Source organism: Ranitomeya variabilis, chromosome 1, assembly GCF_051348905.1.
Source record: "Ranitomeya variabilis isolate aRanVar5 chromosome 1, aRanVar5.hap1, whole genome shotgun sequence".
NCBI lineage: Eukaryota > Metazoa > Chordata > Amphibia > Anura > Dendrobatidae > Ranitomeya > Ranitomeya variabilis.
Window position 1 is genome coordinate 230,218,025 of NC_135232.1, and position 22,794 is coordinate 230,240,818.

The window sequence follows — 22,794 nt, forward strand, 5'->3', positions numbered from 1 at the left end:
TTCCCTCCCCTGTGCAGTGGATTCTGGACTTGGGCATGCGCAAACCACTACGCCACCAACGGAAAAATAAGCAAGATCTGGGGGAAGACACCACGCCCATCTGACCAGACCAGCCTGATTGACAGGCGAAAACGGCTACTTTGGTAACGTATTTCGGCAGCATAGGTGGGGAATCGGGGTCCACAAAATACACTATTGTAACGCACAGCTCAGGCCCTATTTAACAGTATTTTTATCTCATACGGAAAAAACGGGGTGACAGGTTCCCTTTAAGGGGCCATAAACTTGTATAGGCACTTTCCATCTGGAAAAAAAGACAGACAGGTTTACGTGCTTTTCATATAGACACAGGGTCTTTGAAAACCACCGATAATGTGAATAGCAGCATATACTATAACAGGTACGTGTTCTATCAAGAGAAAAAAAAACACAGCTAGAACATGGTCATCTGCATAAAGCCTGACACAGTGAAGTGAACTGCACCATCTCCCGTCACAGCAATATAGAAGGCATATAATGGTATTTGTGGCTTCCATTTTTGCCCTATTTTGATACCACAGTATTGCATGAATTGTTTTGGTTCCTGTGGAAAAAACTCTTTAACTTAGATTTTTTTTTTAAGATAAAATCTAAGTCAGTGGCTTATACATATCTTTTTTCTGAAAGGCGATGTGACCATGTCAGCTGGAGACATATGCAGTTGTAAAGTTGTCATATGTCTTTAGTACACTAGAGTATGTCAAAAGAAGAGCACATTCGAAACTTCTATGGTGGATTTAGGGTTAATGATATGTAAAAGAAAAAAAAATCATAGTACCTTCCCTCCCAGTGGACTGAATCCAAAGGAAACATGGATAACAGGCCTGCTGGTTTAACTCAACTCCTCATCCCACCCCAGAACCTGCAGAGCATTCCAACCATCTCAGTGCCATCCTCGAAGGAGGGAAGAAAAACAGGGTTTAAATGGAAACAGATTTGAGATTCCCAGAAGACAGACAAGGTTATCAAAAGTCTAAATCTCATCTGAGGCAATGCGCACTTAACCCATTGACAACCAGCAATGATACTAATGTTCTATGTCCTCAGGCAACCTGGCTGTTCTGTAAATGGGTCACACCCAAAGACACTGTTCCAACCTGATGGAAGTCTTTAAAACAACAACTGGCGCCTAGAGAATTCCGTTGGTTGGTGAAGGCTGTCTTACCTTGCCTAGCTCTTCCCCAGGTCCATCTTGGCTCTGGTTGATAAGTGAGGAGTGTCTGATCAGTGGCTCTTGTAATAGATCCAGCCTTGGCCGCTTTGACTCTGCAATGTCTAGGTCCCCGTGTTTGCCCAGGTCTGACACATAATTATGTAGGTCTCCTCTCCCGTGTAGTTCAGGTGACCTGTGGAAAGTAAGGCATTAGTAAGAGTATTGTGGTTGCTCAATGTGTATGTTTGCCTTTAAACTCATTTTAAAGTTTACAGTGAGGACCTTTGAGAATAAATTTTAATACATTTGTGGTATTGATGTAAAGTTACAGCCTGGTTTACATGGTGGGCACAATTATTAGGCAATTTGTATTTTTGATGATTTGATGTTATGGAACAACTACAGCACTGTCGGTCAATCCAAAAGGTTAATAAAGCTGAATCCAGAGTATTTAAGAAAGTAGAAGTGAGATTTTGTCTTCCTTGGGAGAATATCCATCTGTGCAGAATAATTGGACAACTATTTGTACATTTTCCGATATTGAACACTTTATTTTCTTGCATTAAAGTGAGAATAGCAACCAAACATCTCAAATGTACAAAAATATATTTATAACTTTTCATCCATGGAGTCTGTCAGTTTTTTAATCTACCCAGACACTTATCAAGGAGTGTGCATGGGTTTTCCTTTACCATAAATTTCCCATTTAAGAAAGGCCCACAAGTTCTCAATAGGGTTTTGGTCAGGTGGGGAAAGGGCCATGACACTGTTCTTTCAGCTGTAAGGTAACCGGTCATGTCATTTCTAGCATGTAACTGTCTCCAGTGCGCGGTTAGTGATACAATGTGCATCACGAATATGTTTTATTCATTAAAAACTGCAGTCTAATCATAAAAAAGCACTTTATATAGTTAGATGGTTCCTGCTCATTTAGTCATAGGGGTGTACTTCATTTCGCTCAGTCACGGTTGTCGCCGCCCAAGCAATTTGAATGATGTTACCAGGGTTGCGTCACTCAAAGCCGCTTTGAAAAATCCCACGCTTGTGCAGTGTTGATCGGGGAGCCGCGCATGTACCGTGACAAGCGTATTCCCGCACGTGCGCACTGAAACTGTGTGTAGTACTCAGCTTCACTGACTGTGGGGTCGGAGCTGCTCGCCACGCCGAGAGGAGGAGTCACTTGTCAGTGCGCATGCGCGGCTCCCAGATCGACACTGAGCATTTATGCAACACTGGTGAATATTTGCGACAACTTTTGATGGTTCTGTGCTCACGCCCAAATATCCTAGTTTAAAAAGGGCATCCCATTTTGACTATTTAACAACTTTTGACTTTTCAGGGTCAGTCAAATCTCTTTTTGGCCCAATTTGGAAAACAAACTGCCTAATAATTCTGCACACCTTGATAAAGAGTGAAATGTCCTCAGGCCTCACCCTCCCTCATTACACAAATACACATCACCTGATCTACTTCCTCTAAAAAGAATTCAAGGTTATACATCTTGGAGTTGGAAAATATGGATAAACAAGTTAATATGGGCAAAATATCTAATAATTGTGCACACAGTGTGAGATTGAGAGCAGCAGACAATTCTACTGAACTCGGAAGTGAAATCTCTCTACTTGCTCATTGTCTTTTAGATTGTAATTTTGCATAACTTTTACACTAGGCACGGTGTGTTATTCTAATGAGGAAAAAACTAAGTGTATATAAGAGCTCTTATGGATGTTGTCAAAATTGTTGCAATTCTTAGCAACAACCAGTAGAATTGTGAATGAAGCTCTATACTGTTAGGGCAAGTTCACATAGGGTGTTTTTGCTGCTTTTTTTCTGCAGCAAAACCTGATCTTCTTGGCAGGAAAGAAGCTGCGTCAAAAACGCAGGTTTTGGTGCTTTTTTTGGTGCGTTTTTTTTTTTCTCTTTGTCCATGCTAATGTCCTTGGATTTTCAGCAGCAAAAACACAAAATAAAAAACAAATAATGATACATGTTTTTTTGCAGCGTTTTTTTTTTTAACACCCATTCAAGTCAATGGGTGAAAAAATGCAGCAAAAACACTGAAAGAAGTGACATGCTCTATGTCCATAAAAGGCAGCAAAGCACAAAAAACTGACCACACAAAAAACCAATGTGTGTGCATGAGATTTCTGAAATCTCATAGGCTTTGCTGGTACTGTAAAAAGCAGCTGAAAATTACCTTAAAAAAACGCAGTAAAAACGCCCTGTGAGAACTTGGCCTGATCCTGGAAAAAAAGGGTTCTACATCTACATAAATTTTCATTTTATTAAATGTAAGACTGAAAGTAACCCTTCAATCAAAAAGGAAAATAACCCTCATAATCTCCCGCCTTCCCACCCCCCCATTCAATTAATCAGTCCACCTTGTGACTGCATATGTCCATCAGAGGGTAAGGGGGTAGTTCAGACGTCTAGGAATGTTCAGCAAAGTCTGAGGGTATGTGTCCACGGGCCGTATTACATCCGGAATAGCTGCGGATTGAACGCTGCGTGGAGCCGCAGCATTCAATCCGCAGCGTCCAGATGTTACAGCATAGTGGAGGGGATTTTATGAAATCCCGTCTCCACTATGCGTGGTAACACGCATCCGGCGGCCCTGCGATTCCGGATTCTTTTTAGATCGCAGCATGTCCGTTTACCTTGCAGCGACGCTGTGCCGCCGCAAGGTAAAACACAGGGCCCTATGTGTGGGGTGTGGCATCATCGCGTCTACAGAAGGGTGTGGAGCTTTGGGCGGAGGGAGTTTTCCGCTCCGTCCAAAGCGCCGGCCATCCTGAACGTGGACACGCACCCTAAGGGTATGTGCACACGTTGCGGATTTTGCTGCAGATTCGCAGCGGTTTGGCAGCTGCGGATTCGCAGCCGTTTTCCCTGAGTTTACAGTACTATGTAAACCTATGGAAAACCAAATCCGCAGTGCACATGCTGCAGAAAAAAACGCGCTGAAAGGTAGCGTTGTTTATTCCGCAGCATGTCAATTATTTGTGCGGATTCCGCAGCGGTTTACACCTGCTCCATAATAGGAATCCGCAGTTGTAAAACCGCAGGTGGAATCCACACAAAATCCGCAAAAAAAGAAAAAAAAAAAAAAATCGCAGTAAATCCACTGTAATTCCGCAGGTAATCCGCAGTGCGGTTTACCTGCAGATTTACCAAAATCAGTCTGGAAAAATCCGCACCACTTTCCGCAACGTGTGCACATGGCCTAAGAATGTGTTGACTGTTTTATGAAGATGCAAATGGGGTAAGAGCTCATGAAGCTGGCAGAATAATTCCCGTGCAGAGTCACAGGTATGTTGTCAATATATACATTGACACTTAGGCTGCGGACAGATGGCCACATGTTCGCTCATGCAAAGTTCCTCCATCTTCTCCATTGTCTGAATCTGTGGATGTCAAACTGCACTCGCATGACATTAGAGTGCAGTCCGATGTTTGATCTGACCATCAGCTGCACTCGCACCATGCTGCGATTGTTTTCTCATGCCAAATCACCTCTGACCCTAGTTTTGGAGGTTTGCTGGAATCATAGACTCTACGTTATGTTGCTCTCTGATTAGTTAGCAAAACCCTTGAGACAATTCCCTTTAATGTAGCAGCTCTCTTCTTTGAAGTCTATAGTAGAGATGAGCCACCTCCCTAGTGTTCAGGTTCGGTTCGGTTAGTCGAACAGGGACATGTTCGACGAACACCGTCGAACCCCATTGAAACCAATGGCAGGCAAACACAAACACATACAAACACATGGAAAACACCTTAAAAGGTGTCCAAAAGCTGACAAACTGCTGAGAAGACACAACAAACCCATGGAAAAGTCACAACTATGTATATTCATGCGAAAAGAAAAGAGAGGTGGAGGAGTAAAAGGAGGAGGAGTCACAGATATAGGCATGTCATGCACTTCTAAAATCAAGAAAGGCTGGAATAAAAATCTAAACTCACTCTACCAACACCCAGACGTCTTGACAAAAAAAATAAAAATCTTTAGGTAGAATGGCGGTGGGTCCATTCAGAACACTTTCCTTAGAAGACGTAGTGGTACCCCCGTTGGGAGTTGTGCCAAAAAATGAACCCAATACATTTCAGACTAATCCACCATTTGTCATATCCAAGGGGCAGGTCAGTAAACGACAACTTCGAAGCAGAACCAAGTACAGTACTATGTACTGTACCTCCTTTGACGAGGCAATCAGGCGGGTCAAGAAGTTGGGAAGGGGCACCCTAATGGCCAAAACAGACATTGATGGGGCGTTCCGGTTACTACCTGTGCCTCCGAATAGTGTCCTCCCATTGGGCTGCTTCTGTGAAGGAGCATACTACATAGATCGCTGTTTGCCCATGGGGTGCTCCATATCCTGCTCACTATTTGAGGCGTTTAGTTGCTTCCTCGAATGTGTCGTCATGGACATTTGTAAGGCGTCACATATTATCCATTACCTCGATGACTTCTTATGCCTGGGGCCGAAAGATTCGCCACAGTGTGAAAACACGCGGTAGTCCACCTGTGAGAAGGAGAGAACTGGAGGGAGAGTGGACACCCCAGAGCCGAGGGGTTAGATTGAGAAAGAAAGAAGGCGGTGTAGCTTGCTTCATGGGTGGGGTACTCTGCTGAGTAGCAGAAATTGCTAGTAGGCCCAAAAGGATTTCCTGGGCCGGATGCCGTTACAAAATAGTAGTTAGGTAAACAGGCGGTGTAGCTTGCTTCATGGGTGGGGTATGCTGCTGAGTAGCACTAAATTCTACTAGGCCCAAAAGGATTTCCTGGGCCAGATGCCATTAAAAATAGTACTTAGGTAAACAGGCGGTGGGTGGCTGGGCTATTCTGCTGACTAGCAGACACTGAAGCTTTGGAGCAGACCTCTGAATCCCAGGCCATAGTATGAGTAAACAACTCTGCAGACGACCCCATCTGGAATTGACGATGGCAACGTCATGTAAAACTCAGCAAGGGGACTAAATAAAAGTCACCATTTTTTCAAAAAATTCGGCCACAGACACCACTTAAGTGGCATCAATTTTGCCAGAGTTTTTTAAAACGGTTGGTGAGGTGATTTTCAAAAATAATCAAGCTTTTAGTCTTCCCAAGATGACACAGGGGTAGAAAAGTCCTTCCGGATCCAGGATTTGTTCATCTTGATGAACGTTAGTCTGTCTACATTGTCACTGGACAGCCACGTGCTCTTATCTGTCAGCACACCACCAGCAGCGCTGAACACACGTTCAGAGAGAACGCTGGCTGCGGGGCACGACAAGATCTCCAAGGCGTGAGTGGCGAGCTCAGGCCATTTTTCAAGATTGGAAGCCCAAAATGAGCAAGGGTCCAGTTCCACAGTCATGGCATCGACGTTAACTTGGAGATACTCTTGTACCATCCTCTCTAGGCGTTGGCTGTGCGTCAGACTTCTTGTCTCCTGTGGCCTTGCAAAGGATGGTCTAAAAAAAATCTTGAAACGATTGGAAAAAATTGCTGTTACCACCAGATACGATGTTACTGTTACGGTTAGAGTGATGACTCGATAGTCCCACGGTTGGCAAGTTAGAACTCAGAGATTGACTACGTGCACCACTGCTGTTTTGTGGAAAAGCAGATGTTAGATTCTGTAACAGTCTCTGCTGATACTCCTGCATGCGTGAATCCCTTTCTATGGCAGGAATTATTTCGCCAAATTTGCTTTTGTACCGGGGATCTAAGAGTGTGGCAACCCAGTAGTCGGCATTACTTCGGATTCTGACAATCCGAGGGTCATGTTGCAGGTAGTGCAGCAAGAAGGCACTGTGTCTTGCGCATCCAGGAGGACCAAGTCCTTGCTGTCTTGGTGGTGGCGAGGTGAGAATCATGCTTCCTTCGTCTGCACTCTCCCCCCAACCTCGCACAACAGAAATTTGATCAAGGTCTCCCTCATCTGATGAGTCTTCCATGCCCAGCGCCAGTTCGTCCTCCACTTCTTCCTCGCCTCCTGCACCTTCCTCAACAGTTTGGCTGCGACCATGCGCCCTCGATAATCCCTCTCCCCCAGCCTCCAATGCCAGTCGCCTTGGTGCTGCCAACCTTCCTGACCTTGGAGATATGATCCCTTCCGCATACGACTCCTCCTGTTCCTCCTCCTCTTGTTCTACCTCCTGACTCCGAACACTGTGTAAGGTGTGCTCCAGCATGTAAATCACCGGAATGGTCATGCTGATAATGCATCTTCATTGCTATTTCAAAAGTGTGCAGAAGGGTGCATAGGTCCCTGATCTGAGACCACTCCTGCAGCGTGATTTGCCCCACCTCTTGAGCTCGTTGGCCCAGGCTATATGTCATAACGTATTGAATCAGGGCTCGTCGGACAGTGTAGACACTGCTCCTAGGCCCAAAACTATTAACTGGATTAGATGCAGTAAAAATAGAGATACACAGGCGGTATAGTTAGTTTCACAGGCGGGCTACTCTGCTGACGTGCAGACACTGCTCCTAGGCCCAAAACTATTAACTGGATTTGATGCAGTGAAAATTGAGATACACAGGCGGTATAGTTTGTTTCACAGGCGGGCTACTCTGCTGACGTGCAGACACTGCTCCTAGGCCCAAAACTATTAACTGGATTAGATGCAGTGAAAATAGAGATACACAGGCGGTGTAGTTAGTTTCACAGGCGGGCTACTCTGCTGACGTGCAAACACTGCTACTAAGCCCAAAATGATATACTGGGTTAGATGCAGTAAAAATTGAGATACACAGGCGGTGTAGCTAGCTTCACAGGCGGGCTAATCAGATGACTATCAGACAATGCTACTAGCCCAAAAGGATTGGCTGAGCTAGATTACACCAAATGCTGTGACTAACACTTGCACAGCACTGGCTCAGACCTGCCTGGCAAACAGTGCTATGAACTGCTCTAACCTACCCTGAAAAGGGCTGATATTACAACTAGTCCCGACTCCTCCCGACTCCCCAAACCTATCTCTCTGACAATTCGCTCTAAAAAAACACTCTTAGTCTGTATAGCGCCCACAGCAGCAGCGGTGCCATCTAACACTAAGCTGCAGCAGTGAGGAAATGGTGGTGACGGGGCAAATGGCTGGTTCTTATAGGGCAAGGACATGTGACATACACAGCCAATGACACATGCCCTTGCTTGTGTGCATCACATGCACATTGCTGTGTGTGTGCGCACTGCTGATAGGCTGAGAGACTGCACTGCCCCTCTGTAAATGTGGGAAAGAAAAAAAAAATGGAGATCGGCGTTATTTCAGCACAGATCTATCCCCCGCCCACTATACACTGAAACAGTCTATTAACAATGATAAACAGTTTTAATGTGCAAATCAAGCTAGGCTTTTGGTGAACGAACAGCTATCGAACAGAAACTCGAACTGACGAATTTTAAGCAAATTGTTCGGGTTCGTCGAACGACTCGAACACCGCCAAAAACAGCTCGAATTTGACATTTGCGAACAGTTCGACTCGAACACCGCTCATCTCTAGTCTATAGTTTTGAAGAATGATAGCTACCACCCTATTTAATTAGTTAAGCATAATTTCAGATGCAAGACCTACATATTGATTTCTAACTCATTTTATAACTCATTTCGTCATTTCCAATTAAAACAGCGTACAACTTGAAGGTTCACTTATCCACCTTACACACAGCATTTTAGCTTCATTGCAAGATGACATTGTGGGAGATCAAGGCAACGATAGCAACTAAGGAACCATAGAAACAGTAAGCATTGCTATTTTCCAAGCACTTCCGATGCTAGTGAACTAGTGACCTCTTCATAATGTTACCGAAGGGAAGTTCTCAAGAAGGACACAAGCGTGATATCCCACAGAAAGCATCAGAAGCTTCCTGTAAGTCAGTTTGCATTTAAGTAAAAAGCATGTGCTCATGTACAGGTCTAAATATTTTAAGAGAGCTAAAGGAGGTATGGGCGTATGATTTATTTATATCCAGAGATTCTAAGGGGAGTATAAAATGAATGGCGAGGAAGAAGGGAGTGAAGAGCTAAAGGTATTGCACGTACTGACACCAAGCCAAATGTAAAACTGTCACACTAATTCATCCAGGGACATTGGTTCAAAAATTATTTTTCTTACTGGATCCTCATTAACACTTGTGTATTCCAGCTTTCACCAATGAATAAAAAAAATTAAATGGATTATAATTTCAAATTAGAATTTGATGTTTCACAGGTTTGTACATTTCCCCTCATACACAAGGCTTTGTTTGACTTTCTTCTCTAGTCTCTACGTGATTTTTTAATTTGTACATCTATACATGACCTAAAATATAGATACTATTCAGAGATACAAAAAAAAAGGCTAATTACATGTTTAGACATTATAGTCATCCTTCAGCACTGCCAGCTCCAAAAGCAGGGTATGCTAGCTTTACTAGCTACCAATACCACTGGCGTGGTCAGGTGGCTAGCAGAGCAGGCCATCAAAGATTCATCTGATGATGAACTACTTCAGTTCATGGACTGCTGCAGCCAATCACAGGCTACTGCAGCCAATCACAGGCTGCTGCAGCCAATCACAGGCTGCTGCAGCCAATCACAGGCTGCTGCAGCCAATCACAGGCTGCTGCAGCCAATCACAGGCTGCTGCAGCCAATCACAGGCTGCTGCAGCCAATCACAGGCTGCTGCAGCCAATCACAGGCTGCAGTCCTGGAAACTGCCAAACAGAGCAGACATCGCTTACAGACTCCCCGAATCAGCCTATGCTAATGTGGCCGGGTTGCTTTAAAGTGAGTATTCTTGCATTAATCATTTTAAAACCATGCATGTATTTGTAAAAATCATTTTTTAAATCAATAAATAACATTTTGCAAAGTTACAGTTTTTGTTTAAAAGCACATTCAACTTTGATGTGGATTGGGGTCATAGATCAGCTGCGAGGAGCTCCAAAAAAGACAGATAAAAAGATAAAAATTGCCCATCAGATCATCATAGTACACAGAGTGATGAATTTTACGTTAACTCATATTTCAGCAAGAAACAGTGCTAGAGAAGGCAAATGGTGAACATTTTTAAATTACCATAGCTTAAACTGCAAAAACGATTTTCAGTTCCAATTATATGCATTTAAGTAAAAAACAACCCCCCCCCCAAAAAAAAGGCCCTAAAAGCAGACTAATCGTAAAAGGAAAAGGAATACACATGTTTAGGCCCTGAGTTGCTGAGTACCACATACACATGGCTAGAGGCAGCTCTGCGCTACAGGAATTCACACCCATTTCAAGTTCATTCTTGCCAAAGCCGACCAAAGCAAGGCCTGGAATGCAATATAATCCAACGGACTCTTGGTACAGGCCGTACGCTTCATATTAAGTCTGATAGCAAGAATTTCCGCAAAAACAAACTTATCCTTGTGTGGCCCTTCTTATATTTACCCTTGTAATGAGGGCAATACCGCCGACTATTTAGAGTCTTAGTCGGCCATAACGCACACTTATTAGATTCTTTAACACATTGTGCTCTAAACTGATAAAAAAAAAAATTATAGTCAACCATGTCTGGAGGTAAAAAGTAAAGCAGTGTACCATGTAATATCTGTAATCCGGACTGAAGAGACAGCGCAGTGCTAAGAAAAAAAGATGGCACCATCTGTGGATTGGTGTCTGTTACATCTTCCCAAAAAAATGGACAACATCAACCATTGAGTGTCAACCAGTGTCCAGGAAAGCAGGTTCGCCAAAAACAAGATGCTCCTCAGTAAGCAGAGAAAGTCAAGCGAAGGGCGCATATACTGCTCTTGCACAGGGGCCCTTTGTGACCTTTGTCCATCAGTGGCCAGTCCTGACGTTGAGAACCATACTTGGACGTAACACATGGACATTAGATTTCGGCCTTAAAACACAACAGGGAAAGCTGTCTTTGCATTGCATTTTTTGAGGAGGTACATAGACCGAAGGATGGCAATATTGTAGTTGTGATTTTTTTTCCCCCTTTAGGACATTCACCTCACAGATTAAAACATGTTATTTGTTAAATGTTGATAGATCAGACTTCTGCAGATGAGGCGATGGCAAATGTTCTTTTTTTATTTTATTTCTTTAGTTTTATATTGGGAAAAGGTGCACGATTCAATCCATCTTTAAGCTTTAACTACTTTTGTAATTTGCTTCATTATAAAATTCTCTACCATTTTCCCTATGCTATTCCCTAAATGTTTGTTTTTGTTTTTAACTTTACTCTTGTGATGTTTCGTTTGAGGGTAGTCACTTTCCTGCAGTCACTTATCCACAGTTTCCATCACTCCTCCAGGAAAAGGACGTCATCAGGTTTGTTTGAGGGCAAAGACAAAAGCTATGGGGCGATGTTGGTGTCCGTCGCCATGTTTCTATCGGTGACACCTCATTTCAGGGAAAGGAAGCGGTGTCAGAAGGATAGGAGGCCGCAACTGAAGATGCAGTCACTTCTCCATTACACATACTAAAACAGGACGTCATCAGTGGACAAAGGTGACAAAATCGGTGGTAAGTGACAACAGCACCAACCCCTTGATGATGTCCTGTTCCATGAGGGGTTTTAGTGGCTGAGGGGAGGTGACTCCAGGGGATAACGATAGGGAATGTAGATTATGCGCTCCAATGAAAACAGTGATGGTGAGGTCTGTAAAGCGCTGTGGAAATCAATGTAGCTATATAATCAAGTAAAATAACTAAAATGTATACACAGTTTTGTGTGCTACCATCTTGCCTATTCTAGTTCTCTAGCAGTACGATTTCACTTTTCACTTGACCTCTGCTGACTCTAAACAAAATTATATTGAGGGCATCTTTTAACACCTAGCCCAGACCCAAGTAGAAAATATTATTCTTACTGGACAGAAAGTCATAATCATAATCAGAAACTTTGCTAGAGAGACACAAAGAAAATAACTGATTTGCTAGTGTAATGTGTACAGTCATGGCAAAAAGTGTTGGCACCCTTGAAATTGTTCCAGAAAATGAAGTATTTCTCCCAGAAAACTATTGCAATTACACATGTTTTGTTATAAGTGTTTACTTCCCTTGTGTGTATTGGAACAACACAAAAAAACAGAGAAAAAAAGGCAAATTGGACAAAATTTCACACAAAACCAGAAAAATAGGCCTGACAAAATTGTTGGCACCTTTCCAAAATTGTGGATGACATGTGTGGGCAATATGAAAATCACACCTGAAACCAGCTAAAAAGGGGAGAAGTTGACTCAATCTTTGCACTGTGTGACTGTGTGTGCCACAATAAGCATGGATAACAAAGAGAAGAGAACTGTCTGAAGACTTGAGAACCAAAATTGTTGAAAAACCATCAATCTCAAGATTACAAGTTCATCTCCAAAAAGGAGTTGTAATCAAGAAGTTGCCCATGGCACTGTAGCTAATTTCCCTGGATGTTTACAGCAGAGAAAAAAATTGATGAAAGGTTGCACGCATGAGGCGGTGTGCCCACATTACATTTTTATGCATTTCTGACGCGTTTATTGCCGCAGCGGAAACGCTAAAAAATGCTTAAAAAGCGCATTCCAATGCAATCCTATGGGATTCCGCAGTTGCTGTGCCCATGCTGCGGATTTTCCTGCTACCGAATCGCATAGCGGTAAAATCCGCAGCATGTTCATTATTTCTGCGGAATCGCGGCAATTCCGCAGCCATAGGATTGCACTGAATCGCTCACTTTATGCATGTGGCTATGCCCACCATGCGTAAAGTGAGCGCTTCAGGTGCAGATGGTACCCGGGTCTGGAGGAGAGGAGACTCTCCTTCAGGCCCTGGGTACAATATTCCTGTAAAAAAAAGAGAATTAAAATAAAAAATAGGGATATACTTACCTTCTGATGGCCCCCGGAGTCCTCCCGCCTCTCAGAGGTGCACGCGGCGGCTTCCGTTCCCAGGGATGCATTGCGCAAATCACCTGAGATAACGTCGTGGTGACGCGACCGTGATGTCACAAAGGTCCTTTGCGCAAAGCATCCCTGGGAACGGAACGTATCGGGAGCACCGCTGATGAGATCGGGGGCCATCGGAAGGTGAGAATAGCCATATTTTTTTAAATTATTTTTAACATTCTATCTTTTACTATTGATGCTGCAAAGGCAGCATCAATAGTAAAAAGTTGGTCACACTTGTCAAGCATAGTGTGACCAACCTGTCAATCACTTTTCCAAGCGATGCTTCAAATCGCTTGGAAAACGCATACAGGAAAGATATATATCTTGGTACCGTGTTAGCCAGTAGATAGAAAAATATTTAGAATTGAGGACTCTCAATTCTAAATATTTTTTTTGGAAAATGCAAGCATTCTGCAAGCTAAACACGATTGCAAAACGCATGCGAATTCCGCATGCGTTTTACCCGCGGCAGGGAGTTGCGGAAATGCTGCGGACATTTCCGCAGCATTTATGCAACGTGGGCGCATAGCCTGATAATCCGGATGGTGGATAAGCAGCCCCAATCATGTTCTAAAGAAATTCCAGCCATCCTGCAGACTCAGGGAGCATCAGTATCAGCGCAAACTACTAAATGTAACACTATGGCAGGAGACCCAGGAGGACCCCACTCCTGACACAGAGGCATAAAAAAGCTATACTGCAGTTTGCCAAAATGTATGTGAGTAAGCCAAAATCCTTCTGGGAAAGAGTCTTTTAGACAGATGAGACAAAGATGGAGCTTTTTTGTAAAGCACATCATTCTACTGTTTACAGAAAATTATACACAAAATTGCCCACAGCAAAATCAAATTCTTTGGACAGAGAACTCCGCCTCCTGATGAAGTAGCAACGAAACGTGCGTTGGGGCGACAGGACTCAACACTGACTTATTTGTAAGTTTCCTTCTGTTGTCTTTAATACTTTCTACATTATATAAGCTTAGTTTGATCAACTGCAATCAACTGCAACGCTTTACCACTGGCTACACATGTTTTTCTGGTTGTATTCAGCCTACATAGTGTTAAAGCCATGACTAGTGGTGCAGCTTGCACTTGTTCCCTGGCTTGATTTATTTAATGTGGGTTGTTCCCAATACAACCTCATAGACACTTTTTCTGCAGGAAATTTAGCAGTAGTTTGATTTATTTTGCACAACTAATTGTTTACATTGTCTTGCACTATCCACTTTATTCATTTAGTCACACTTCCCCTTCTACAGTTCCCTTTAGTGTAGATGGGCAGCCTCTGTATTTTATTGAAAAAAATATTTGTATATGACTAATAACATTTTATATTTTGGATTACACTCAATGAGCATTTTAGTTCCCTTTTGATTGAAGTTCTCTTTACAGAAAATGGAATGAGGCCTACAAAGAAAAGAATACAGTAACTACAGTCAAATATGGTGGAGGTTCAAAGTTGTTTTCGGTTTGTTTTGCTGCCTCTGGCACTGCATGCCTTAATAGTGTGCAAGGCATAATGAAATCTGAAGATTACCAAAGGATTTTGGGTCACAATGTAGTGCCCAGTGTCAGAAAGCTGTGTTTGTCTCCTAGGTCATGAGGTCTTCCAGCAGGACAATGGCCCAAAACATGATGGAAACATTGAGTCCGGATCTAAATCCCATTGAAAGCCTGTGGACCTGGAGCAGTTTACAAAAGAAAAGGGGTCAAAAATTCCAGCTGAAAAGTGTAAGAAGCTTGGTGATGGTTATAGGAAGCAATTGATTGCAGTTATTTATTCCAAAGCATGTGCAACCAAACATTAAGATGAGGGTGCCAACAATTATGACCAGACCATTTTGGGGGTTTAGTGTGAAATTATGTTGAATTTGTCTTCTTTTCCTCAGTTTTTTTTTGTGTTGTTCCAATACACACAAAGGAAAAACATGTGTATAACAAATTGTGTAATTGTAATAATTTTTGGGAAGAAATACTTCAATTTCTGGAACAATTTCAAGGGTGCCAACACCCATGTGCATGGCCTTCCTCACTTAAAACACACACCCACGTGTTTCAAAGAAGATATACACATACATATATGAAATAAGATAGTTGGGAGTTGTCTCCAGAAGATGACATATTTTTTAAATGAAGCATAGGTAAAAGAACCAGGTGCACTTTGTCTAGCACGGCCTGGCTCTGTGCAGCATACAAAGGGTAAATGCACTAAGTACATGGGACTGTTCAATTCAGAAACCGTTTCGGTGCTTGTTAATGGACCCTCCTTCTCATATGCCTTCACTTCAGCCCTGGCCTGGTAAACTCATTATAAACAACGGCCTTGTATTTCTTCACATTGTGGCTCTTAGCACAAGCACTCAAGTTAGGAATAAAGGCAGGAACTCGCCTCCTACAGGTTATTACTAGGGGGATTATTTCTTATGAGAGTAGTGGTGGGAGCTAAACTACAGTACATGTACTTTTACAATAAATTAATAAACTGTAATATCCAGAACTGATTTTCTTTGCACGATTTTAAAAACAGGAATTTCTATTCTATATTCTATTAGAGTCACAATAAGACGCTTACAATCTAACTGAACAGATAATGCAGATACAGTATAACTACTCCACCATTATTAGTTTCCTTAGAGAATTGGTGAAACTGAAGTGTAATATTCTTGACGGGATGCCCAGAATAGACTCAATTGTGTCTCTACTGCTGAGGAAAACAGAGCTTCAGAAATTCCCATAAGACTCTGTAGGAAAAACGTTCAGTAATTATTTGCATTGGTCATAAAAATGTAAAATATAGCCACACAAAAGGATTCATTTTTCCCTTGATGTTCCAGATTTTATCACCGTTTTCAAATATTTTATGCATTCTAGCCCTTTTCTCTTTAGCTTACCATAAGTTTTGTGTTATTTTATTGCCAATTAAGGTTAAAGGAATATTGTCAAGATTGAAAGCTATCTTTTATCCACTGGACCGCCACTGGCACTGGGGTCCCACCTCCGTGGCCTCCAGAGATCCTGGGAACTAGTCTGAATGGAGTGGTGGTTGGTTATGCACGCTACCGTTCTTTAATGGGAGTGCTAGAGACTGCCAAGCGTAGCACGCGGTTAGTCTTCGTCACTCCCATAAAGAATGGAGTGGCAGTGCACATGATCACCCACCACTAGGTCTCTCCTGCCATGCTCAATACAGTCACACGTTCATCAAAATATTATACTAAAATAAATAGAAATAAAAAAATAATATATATATATGTATATATATTTTATATATGTATATATACACACACACACACACACACACACACACACACACACACACACACACACTCCATATACTTGAGTATAAGCCGAGGTACCTCATTTTACCACAGAGCACTGTGAATACTATCCCCATACTGGTATGCACACGGCCTCCTCATCCCCCTTCTGGTATGCACAGTCACATCACCCACATCCTGTTATGCACGGCCACATCATCCTTATTCCTGGCATGCATGGCCACATCTTCCCTATTCCTGGAATGCACTGTCACATCATCCCTATCCTCGTATACATGGCTCTTCATCCCTATTCTGGCATGCATGGCTCCTCATCCCTATTCTGGTTTTCATGGCTCTTCATTCCTATCCTGGCATGCATGGCTCCTCATCCCTATCCTGGTATACATGGCTCTTCATCCCTATTCTGGCATGCATGGCTCCTCATCCATATTCTGGTTTTCATGGCTCTTCATTCCTATCCTGGCATGCATGGCTCCTCATCCCTATTCTGGTTTTCATGGCTCTTCATCCCTATCCTGGTTTGCATGACTCTTCATCCCTATCCTGGTGTGCATGACTCTTCATCCTTATCCTGGTATGCATGGCTCTTCATCCCTATTCTGGTCTGCATGGCTCCTCATCCCTTTCCTGGTCTTCATCCGTATCCTGGTCTGCATGGCTCTTCGTCCCTATTCTGGTCGACATGGCTCCTTATCCCTATCCTGGTCTGCATGGCTTCTCACCTGTGTCCTCGTATGCACGGCTCTTCATCAGAAAAACATAAAAAAACAAACTATCCTACTTACCGTCCCTGCGCTCCCTCGCAGCGTCTTGCGCCGGTGCCAGCAGCTGCAGTGGCAGGGTGATCACGCGTGCCCGCTACTAAAGGGAATGAATATTCACTGCCTTACACGCTTATGCGACTACTCTACCCGCTATCAAAGATAATTGAATATTCACTGCCAGCGCAGTGAATATTCATTTCTCTTTAGTAGCAGGCACAGGCTTTAGCCGCAGCAGCCGCCTCCTGCCTCCTGTGACCCGCTGCTCCTCCACTGTCGCTCCCCCTCCGTTTTCGCCGAGGAGCGGGGGGCTTTAAAGCACAAAAAAATATGCTGAAAAAACTCGGCTTATACTCGAGTATATTCAGTATATATATTATTTTTGGCAGGTCTGTATGACTGATCAGTACACAGCTTCCTGAATTCCTGAATTGAAGAAGGGGTTGTTCATTTTTTCATTTTTAAAATATTGATATTGACAGCCTGTCCTTAGCATAGGTCATCAATATCACATCGGTGGTTGAGAGAAAGCAGGCATCCCTTTTCAGCAGCTGTTTGCAAGTCTAGGAGTGGCCGGATGTAAGTGGAGTATATAGTGGCCGTTCTGCAGCTCACTCAGTTATTCAGGTAGATAGATCCTGAGCTGCGAAAGTATGTCTATTGGTGCAAAACCTAAATGGTTAGCACTGCTGCTTTGCAGAGCTGGGGTCCTGGGTTCAAATTCCACCAAGGACAACATCTTCAAAGAGTTTGTATGGTCTCCCTGTGTCTGTGTGGGTTTTCCTCAGGTTCTCTGGTTTCCTCCCACAGTCCAAAGTCATACTGAGAGAGAATTTAGATTGTGAGCGACATTGGGGACAGTGATGATGATTGATGTCTGCAGAGCACTGTGGAATTATTGGCGCTATATAAATGACTAAAATAAATAAATCGTAATACAGAAGTAGTGATAAGGAGCTTGAATGGACCTGATGGAGACAGAACAGTTGTCAGTGTCAGTTAGCCCAAAATACACTGAATAATGTGGTGTATTATTGGGGGAGGGTACCTTTTATACAAAATTCCTCCCAGCTATTGGCTGGGGGCAACGCAGCATGTGTGCGCTGCCCCTTTAAGAACAGGGGAGCGCGCACACTAGGCACGCCACCGGGCCACAGACACTGCAAGCACGCCGAGAAACACGCCGCATGGCCGGGGCGGTGAGTATGTTGGGGTCCCTGCATGGAGGAGGAAATGCAAACATGCAAGAGCGCTGACATTAGCATCCTTCTCAATGTGTTTGCGTGGTGCATAGAAAAACAGGGGATCGGGACCCCAGCAATTATATATTTATCACAACTACTCTGTAGGCATGTAATAAATATGTACTATGGGCAAACTATAAAAAAGAAAAAACCCTCAAAAAGTTATGTTTAACCAGACATTTTTTTTTTTTTTTATTGTCCCAATGAATCTAAATTGAATCGTAACAGAACAAAAGTTATTTTACCTCTCATTTCCAGGCTGAAATTTGGATAGCAGTGATGGACGTCTCCTCTGCGGCAGCAGAACTGAACTGTGTGCCAGAGGTGAAGCATAATCTCTTGAGTGGTGCTGATACTCTAGAAGACTGGCATCCTGTAAAATACAAACAATACACTGGAATGGTTTGGGAATTTTACTTTATTTTCATTTAAAATCAACCTTACATCAGTAAGGAAAATCAAACCACATATAGTGCGATCCTACAAGCACTGACGATTTCATGTGCAAGTGCCAAAACTATTTGGTTGGGCTATACCGCAACTTTCATGACAACTTTAAATGCTGGAAGCAGCCTCATTTGTTCTGCATAGTTAACATTTTCCATTGTGGATGAATTAAGATTTAACTTTGCGATTTTACCAAAATTTGGGAAATAGCTTTTTGCTTGGCAGAGTCCTGAATCCGTTTTACATCTTTACATTTGGAGACAAGAATGGCAAGAAACAGTAAACTACAGTAAAAAAAGCATTTGACATTGTCATTAAAGGCATACAAAATAAATTCAAGAAGGGACACACCTATTTGTATTTTAGGAATGTCCAAATGGAAGGTATTGAAAAAAACATGTACAGTATCTCCCTAGATGCCAGTGAGTAATATAAATGCCTGCTAACTATACAAGCAAACTGACTCATGCAGACGGAGATATTACACTTGTGTAACCTCTTCTCCGAAGACACACTGCACAATAATACACAGAATACCACACCTTAGTGTCTGCTCACAAGCCTCAGAGGTTCCATGCGGTATTTTATCTGTCTACAAAGTGACAAGGTACAAGCAAGGGCATGGAACCTCTCCCTCTGGATTCATACATCACCGAGGGACCCAGTAATGTATTCCAACCCTGGAGTGCTTTATAAGTCATGTCCAATGAGTCATGCACTGGAAGGAAGCCTCTCTGTATTATATCTAGCCTTATCTTTGCACTGACATGTCAAGTCTTTTTCAATAGCGTCACAGATTTTTTTTTTTTTACAGTGCTAAAAGGCTAAATATTTTTTTAATTCATTTAAAGTGGGATAACATTAAGTATTTGACATGAGAAACATACATGCCCTAGAGTTTGTCCCACTACTGTGAACATCAGGCTATGAGCAGACAGCTTATTTTTCATACAAATTACACCTGGAATTCGCCTGAAAAAGCGCCCCATAAAGTGAACATAATCCACAGCAATGTCAAAATGATACTGCTGTGCATGTTTTGTCTTGTCATTTTTAACTGCTTCGGGGTTTGGAAACCCAGGAGTGGTTAAAAGCGACATGCTTATTAGTGATGAGCGAATATACTCGTTACTCGAGATTTCCCGAGCACGCTCGGGGGTCCTCCAAGTATTTTGTAGTGCTTGGAGATTTAGTTTTCCTCACCTCAGCTGAATGATTTACTTCTTAGGGCTGTCCCACACGTCCAGATAATTCCGGTACCGGAATAAATCGGTACCGGAGTTATCCGTGTCCGTGTGCCTGGGAACTCACGGAGGCCATACCTGTGGCACACGTGTGCCGCCCGTATGGCGAGTGGGTACCACACGGAGCGTGTGGTACCCACTCTGCATGGTGCTGAAGCTGCGATTCATATGTTCCCTGTAGCAACGTTTGCTGCAGGGAAAATATGAAGAATAGTGTTTAAAATAAAGATCCATGTGTCCGCCGCCCCCCCACCCCCTGTGCGCCCCCCCGCTGGTCAGAAAATACTCACCCGGATCCCCCGTCGGCAGTCGCTCCTTCCTGGTCTGGCCGCGCCTCCTACTGTATGCGGTCACGTGGGCCCGATCATTTACAGTCATGAATAGGCGGCTCCGCCCCTATTGGAGGTGGAGCCACATATTCATGAGTGTAATCGGCCGCATACAGTAGAGAAGCCGCGGCCAGACCAGGAAGGAGCGACAGCCGACGGGGGACCCGGATAAGTATTTTCTGACCAGCGGGGGGGCGCACAGGGGGTGGGAGGGCGGCGGACACATGGATCTTTATTTTTAACACTATTCTTCATATTTTCTCTATAGCAAACGCTGCTACAGGGAAGATATGAATACCGGCTTCAGCACCATGTGGGGGGGACAGCGCTTACTGTAGCGCTGTCTCCGGCACGCACACGGACCCCAGGCGGAGAATGTCCGTGTGAGGTCCGTGTTTTACGCGGACCCATTGACTCTATTGGGTCCGTGTAAAACGTGCGCTCCCACGAACACTGACATGTCTCCGTGTTTGGCACACGGAGACACGGTCCGCACACGGTCCGCACAAAATCAATGACATCTGAACAGATGCATTGATTTTTATGGGTCTACGTGTGTCAGTGTCTCCGGTACGGGAGGAAACTGTCACCTCACGTACCGGAGCCACTGACGTGTGAAACCGGCCTTAGTGGGTGTCAGACCCCTACCAATCAGACATTGATGACTTATCCTAAGGCTAAGTCATTTGTTAGCCTCTTTAAGAGTACAGTTACAGCTGCTGCACGAATGACGGCAAAACAGTCAGGTGCGCATACCCTTAAAGTGTTATTCCCATCTTCATATATGGATATTGTTGAATAATGCTTTTAAAAATAACCGTTTTCTGGGGATGAGCAAATGTGCTCATTGATACTCTGATATCACTGGAGTATGTGGGTGCTCGGCATTCAACGAGTATTGGCTGGTGCTTGGATTTGAAGCTAGAATTCCCGCCCCACATGTTTGGCGCCTGTTACACAGCCAATAAGCATGAGGGAATTGCCTGACCGTCACTAATACCGTAGCCATCTTGGCAGTGGCATTACTGATTGGCTGGCCGCGCTACCTTATCAGAGGTTATAAAAAGTATAGGCACCGCCACACTTGGCTCTCTAACGCCACTGCACAGCTCAGGGACAGTTCTGATTGGAGGGAGAGCAGTTATCCAGGCCTGTGTGCGCACAGTATAACTAATCAGGGTCCTCTGGTGGTGATACTTTTGCGGATGCTGAACAATCATACTACACAGTCCTTCTAAGGGCTAATCCTATGCTTTGCTGTTTGCATCAGATAGATTCTTTATTTAGCATAGGGACAGTTGCATGAGAAGGGAGAGAAGCAGAATACACCATGTGGAGTCTCAGGAGACCAGTAATCCCACACTAGGACACTCCGAGGAGCTCTTTGTAACATAATTTCTTGATTGTGGCCTCTCACTCTGCAAAGCTTTGTGCATGCCTAAAAAAAAAACGGACAGAGACTAGATTTAGTCTAAAGTGACCCCTGTGTGGCTTATTATTGTAAATGGTTCAGTGAGGCTACCTTCCCAGGGATTGCTGCGGGTTTTAAGCTGCGTATTTATGCAGCGTCAAACCAGCAGCGGCCAGATGTTACAGTATAGTGGATGGGATTTCCAGAAATCTCATGTCCACTATGTGACTCTGTGACCTGTGACACACCAGTGGAAATTGACATGTGGCGCGTCTTTCAAGACCGCAACAAATCGATTTCTCTTGCAGAGACGCTACTTTTTAAATTTTTGTTTTTACATAAGAAATGCATTTTTATTGGTATAACATTTTCCTGGAATTTTGTGTCCTTTATTCTCCTTTTTTGTTTTTTATATTTTAACAATATTTTTTTTTTTACTTTTAATTAGCTGCACTATGGGATGTGAACATTTTAAAGTCTGATCGCTGTTCTAATACTCTGCAATACTAATGTACTCTAGGGTATTGGGCCTGTCAGTTACTTTGGCAGACCCAGAAGCAATTTTTTGACCACCAGTTACCATGACAACCGTCAGCTCAGTGGGATGAAAGAATATTGTAAGAGGGACAAAAACCCTCTAAATGTTGGGGTTGCTATTGATAGCGGTATCTAGAGTGTTAAACATTCAGGCATGGTGCTGGCTGTTGTGGCAGGAGCTCAGCTGGGAGTTAAGCCAAGCCAAGTTGATTTTTTTACTTACAAGTAGGTTTTGCAGCCTCCTGTCCTGTCTTGGAAGTGTCATGTTCAAAACATTGTTGAACGAAAACCTACAGAAAACTTGATGTCTGAACAGCAATACTGAAAAGCAATAGGAATACTATTCAAAGAGTATTTGAAGCACGATTTAAGTAGATTTTTTAAGCTGATCCCCTTGAAAACCCTAGTAAAAAAGTTAGTGTGAACATACTCCTAGCCTCACCTTTGGACCTCATTCAGACATCATTGT

The 22,794-nt window shown here is 43.3% G+C and overlaps 1 protein-coding gene across 25 annotated transcripts in view; it reads right to left on the bottom strand.

Moving 5' to 3' along the window:
- Window positions 1-22,794, bottom strand: part of NCOR2 (nuclear receptor corepressor 2) — a 511,202-nt gene that overhangs the window by 299,939 nt on the left and 188,469 nt on the right. For all 25 annotated transcript variants that reach the window (XM_077293242.1, XM_077293235.1, XM_077293237.1 and 22 more), the window contains 2 exons: window positions 18,603-18,730; window positions 1,205-1,385 (listed from right to left, as the gene is read on the bottom strand). In XM_077293242.1, the coding sequence (XP_077149357.1) occupies window positions 1,205-1,385; window positions 18,603-18,730 (309 nt within the window). The remainder of the gene's footprint in view (window positions 1-1,204; window positions 1,386-18,602; window positions 18,731-22,794) is intronic.